General features: G+C 36.5%; 1 protein-coding gene across 2 annotated transcripts; it reads left to right on the top strand.

Moving 5' to 3' along the window:
* Positions 1-641: 641 nt before the first annotated feature.
* Positions 642-1,522, top strand: LOC148034772 (mitochondrial import receptor subunit TOM7-1-like). Of its 2 annotated transcripts, none has more exons than XM_087680562.1 (2): positions 642-768; positions 1,098-1,522. In XM_087680562.1, the coding sequence occupies exon 2, from the start codon at positions 1,105-1,107 to the stop codon at positions 1,324-1,326; it is 222 nt and encodes a 73-aa protein (XP_087536688.1). In that variant the 5' UTR covers positions 642-768; positions 1,098-1,104; the 3' UTR covers positions 1,327-1,522. The 2 variants fall into 2 exon arrangements, with proteins under 2 accessions (XP_087536688.1, XP_087536689.1); XM_087680563.1 differs by having other exon boundaries at positions 643-768; positions 1,087-1,522.
* The last annotated feature ends 3,473 nt before the right edge of the window (positions 1,523-4,995 follow it).

Genomic DNA, 4,995 nt, shown 5'->3' with positions numbered 1-4,995 from the left:
GTCCCACCAAGCCCCTCATCATCCTACCAAGGCAACCATTTCTAAGTGTTTTCTGCCTCACATGTGTGTCATTAGGGTCAAGGGGCCAATAGAGTGTCATCTAACATTATAACTTTTTTTCCCAAGTGAGTTCCATAAATATTTTATCATATGGATCTCACAGAAAAAAAATTGGGGCATTTAGATATTCTTATCAAGTAGCCTTAATTATAAATGAAAGGTTCATAAAAGAGAGACTGAGAGGCCATTAGAGTGGCACTCAAGGATGCATTACTTTAAGGTTTTACAACATCCAAAATATTAAAAAAATTACATGGCTTAATGTTTTGAATCATATTAAGCTCATTTGCAAATTAACAAAAATTATATCATATTGATAAGTAGCTTAAAAGGCTGCATCTTTTTTCAAAATTGCAACTCAATTGAGGTGGCACGTGTTTACTGTTTTTGGGGGCATGACGAGTAACTTTATTTGCCCCTTTACCCTATGGATTGTAGACAAGTACACAATCTATTAATCTTTGTAGACAAGTACACAATCTATTTTGAGTGTTCAATGATTGATTAAAGACTAATCAATGTTAACCATAAGGACTTTGGCTAAATCACCAGCTAATCAAGTGTTTAAATAAAGACGAATCTCTTTTAACCGTAATGACTTTGACTACATAATAAGACTCATCCGATGCCCGCGATGCCCATCTTAACGTTTCCCATCTTCAGAGAGAGGCGGCGAGGACCCTAAGGCCGAGCTCTTCCTTCGTAGAGGTATGGCGTCTTCCTGTCATAGCTTCGTATGCTAGAAAGGGCATAATTCATGGTGTTCTTGCAGGGTTCCTTCTAGGGTTTTAAGATTTCTGTCTTTTTCCAGGGTTTTAGTATTTCTGTCTTTTTCTAGGGTTTTAGTATTTCCGTGTTCGGTCCTAGGGCTTTCAGGGTTTCTGTCTCATACATGAGCAGTAGCGGCCTTGTGCCACATGTTATTATGTGCAGAGGATTGATACCTCATGCCATTTTGTATTGTGGAAATTTTTGTCTGGTTGTTGCAATGTCTGGTCGTTGTATCGATTTATGAGCATATCGCAGCATCCTTGCAGATCCTCAATGGCACCGCGCATTGACTCCAAAGGAAAGGGCAAGGGTGGCAAGGCGGCTTCTACGGCATCTGATACAAAATCCTTGGCTGCAGCCACCAAGCAGTGGTCAACATGGGCTCTGAAGAAGGCTAAAGTAGTCACCCACTATGGATTCATACCGCTCATAATCATAATTGGCATGAACACGGAGCCGAAGCCTCACATCTCGCAGCTGCTGAGCCCTGTTTAGAGTAATATTGTCCTGGGATGGCATCTCTTCGCTCATTGTACAGTTGAGAGCAGTTCTGAAAATTTGCCTGATGCTCACCTACAGCATAATTTGCCTGTGCACCTCAAGGACACAGACTTGTGTATGTTTTTGGGTGATACAAGAACTAGAATGTATCAGATGAAGTTTTATTTAGTCATGTACGCGTATTGCTATCCCCATCTTGTGGTGCAGCATGTCCTCACAGGGATTTGAGGTCAGCATAATGAAGTGCAGTGTTCTTACAGGATACTTATGATGATGGTAAGTGTTAAGACGTCTCAGGCATTATAGCTTGTTTCACATGGCTGCTTGTTTGACATATGGCGGTCTTTGATGGAGAGACTGCTTATGTTAAAAATTGTCATGTCGGGGCTAATTGGGGAGTTGAACTACTCATGTTTCTGGTAAGATAGTTGTCCAAGCACCCTGAGATTATCGACATCAAGACATCTTGTGTTACAAATTTTCATGCCTAGGCTAATTTGAATTTGCTTACGTTTGAAATTCTCATACCCGGACTAATGTGGGAGGTGAACTAATCACTTTTCTAATAATAGAGTATCTGAATTTTACTGCTTTTGCTTGAAGACCTGTCAAGCAAAGGCCTCCCCAATGCACCTGGCAGTATGGACATAAAATGTTGTGCTGTGTGTCTTACCTTACAGTAGGAAGATAAATTTTCTTGTAACAAGCTGGAAGTGTGCAGTCTATTTAATTTGTTGCCTCTCTGTTTTTGCCTCCAATACGAACACACGAGGACGATTATGTTGTTGGCCAACTTTAACAAGTAGTTCAGGGCATATATACATTGCGAAGGAGTATACTCAGACAAAGATAATGAGTGGCAATTAACCACAAAGAAAATGAGTAGCAACGGTAATTGCCACCTTTTGCCTCTAGTGGGAAATATTAATTGTGTAGACCTAAAGCAACCTTTGCATCCCATCTTCATCATGGAGATGCATATTGAAGACTTGTGAGAGCTACATTTTACAACATGATCTACATGGCATCAAAAAGTTTTTGGGGAATTATAGTAGTGAAAACTTATGAGAATTGCACTTAATGTTGTGACCCCCATGACATCAAATAGTTTTTGGGTAATTATAGTAGTGTAAGCTTGGGGATTCATAGCACTAGCCCTTAAAATATTGGTATTTTAGTGTCCTGTTAGAACTTGAGTTACATCTTGCAGAGTAGATGGCCATTGCATGCAGATGGCCATCCTAAAGTATGAAACATTGCACTAAATCCTAATATTGTGTGCCCCACCTCATGTTTGGATTGGTGTTTCAAAACAAATATCTTAGCTTGACTATTTAAAGATACAGTGTTTAAGAGGATTTTTGCTTGCATGAAATGATTTATCATAACTTTTCTAAATTTGTTTCTTAATAGAGGGTATGGTTTAATTTGTCCATACACTTCATGTTAGATGTCTTGGCTAGGATATAATCATAGCCACATTGTGTGCATTGTTGCACATACATTTTTGGGATGGAAATTGCACTTAACTCAATAAACCATTATGATTTATAGCGAGGTTGAAATGTTGTGATTTGTTGCCTTGTTATTATGTCATGGTAACCAAGTACTATATTTCAAAGGAGAACACATCAAGTTGCAATTTAATTTTTTGTCTTGTTATGTTATAAAAGCCTTAAAACACATCTTTCGAGTTATAATGAGATTTTATATGATCATAGTGATTAGCATATATTAAGGAAAACTTCGTAAGCACCTATGTTAAGCTTTTCTTAGTTGAGTTTTGATTAAGTGAGGCTCTTTATATGCAAAAAATAAAGGCCAAAGAAATCAAACAATTTTGATAAATATGCAATATATAATATAATTAGATCGATTGCCATATAGGTAATGGTGCCATTTCTTAATAGCATGAAGGATGGCTAACATCTTCTGGTCATAAACATTCATTTACATCTCCTTTTCATCAAGCTTATGGCTCTCAAAAGCAATCACACTACGCTCTTGTAACAAGACAACACCAATACCTCAATTGCCAGTATCACACTAAATGGTAAACTCTTTCGAGAAGGCATGGCATATGATGATGGGGGCTGAAGTAAGCATTTTCTTCAACTGATTAAAGCTGCAATCAACAATAGCATCCCAAAAAAGTGGCTCCTTTAACAGATTTGTCAAAGGTGCTACAATGGAGGCATAATGCTTAATGAAATGTCTATAAATTGAAAAGAGACCAAGAAAACCACATAATAAGGTAGTGTTGGATGGTATGGGCCAATCCTTAATAGATTGCATCTTTTTGGGGTCAGTCTATATGCCATTTTCATTAACAATGTGTCCCAAGTAGTCCACTGAGATCTACATGAAGATGCACTTACTTTCCTTAGCAAATAGCCTATGCTCTCTTAAGACGTGAAATAATTTTTGGGTAATCATAGTAGTGTAAGCTTGGGGATTCATAGCACTAGCCCTTAAAATATTGGTATTTTAGTGTCCTATTAGAACTTGAGTTACATCTTGCACATTAGATGGCCATTGCATACAAATGGCCATTCTAAAGTATGATACATTGCACTAAACCCTAATATTGTGTGCCCCATCTCATGTTTGGATTGGTGTTTCAAAACAAACATCTTAGCTTGACTATTTAAAAATATAGTGTTTAAGAGGATTTTTACTTGCATGAAATGATTCATCATAACTTTTCTAAAATTGTTGCTTGACAATGGGTATGGTGTAATTTGTCCATACACTCCATGTTAGATGTCTTGGCTAGGATATAATCATAGCCACATTGTGTGCATTGTTGCACAGAAATTTTTGGGATGGAAATTGCACTTAATTATCGGTAAACCATTATGATTTTTAGTGAAGTTGGAATGTTGTGATTTGTTGGCTTGTTACTATGTCATGATAACCAAGTACTACACTTCAAAGGAGAACACATCAAGTTGCAATTTAATTTTTTGCCTTGTCATGTTATAAAAGCCTTAAAACACATCTTTTGAGTTATAATGAGATTTTACATGGTCAAAGTGATTAGCATATATTAAGGAAAACTTTGTAAGCACCTATGTTAAGCTTTTCTCAATTGAGTTTTGATTAAGTGAGGCTTTTCATATGCAAAAAATAAAGGCCAAGGAAATCAAACAATTTTGATAAATATACAATATATAATATAATTATAATTTGAATAATTTATGAAAAATTTATATACACAATAAATAATGTTATATCTCTTAGTGTTGTCACTTTCCCTAAAAGAGCACTCATCAGTTACAAATGATCACAATGCACAAATGATGAAAAAGGGAAAATTAAAGACATTTTCAGAATAGAATTTTGTAGGAATATAGCCTTATTCATTGCGTTTAAATTAAAAATTTATAAGATATTATAGATCATGTTGTGCATCTCATCAAAATCACGCTTTCAAGTCAAATCTTTTCCTCAATAAAGAAATCATAGTTGAAAGTATTGCCAAGGGAAGGATAAAGGATTTTTTAGGGTTAATCAATGCCTTATGAAAGTCTTACCTTAGCATGACCCATATGTCAAGATCTTGCAATGGAGGAGGTTGAGAGGAGAGGGAGAATGAGCAAAAGAGAGAGAAAGAGAGGAATAAGAAGAGAGAAAGACTAGGAGGGGAGAGAAAGGGAGGGA

The sequence above is a fragment of the Lygodium microphyllum genome, chromosome 6, assembly GCF_053477565.2.
Source record: "Lygodium microphyllum isolate KBCC chromosome 6, Lygodium_microphyllum_v1.1.10, whole genome shotgun sequence".
In the NCBI taxonomy this organism is placed as follows: Eukaryota; Viridiplantae; Streptophyta; class Polypodiopsida; order Schizaeales; family Lygodiaceae; genus Lygodium; species Lygodium microphyllum.
The sequence above is the reverse complement of the archived record's forward strand: the minus strand, read 5'-3'. Positions and strand labels throughout refer to the sequence as shown.

Coding starts and splice junctions, on each gene's coding strand:
- LOC148034772 (XM_087680562.1), top strand. CDS start 1,105: ATGGCACCGCGCATTGACTCCAAAGGAAAGGGCAAGGGTGGCAAGGCG.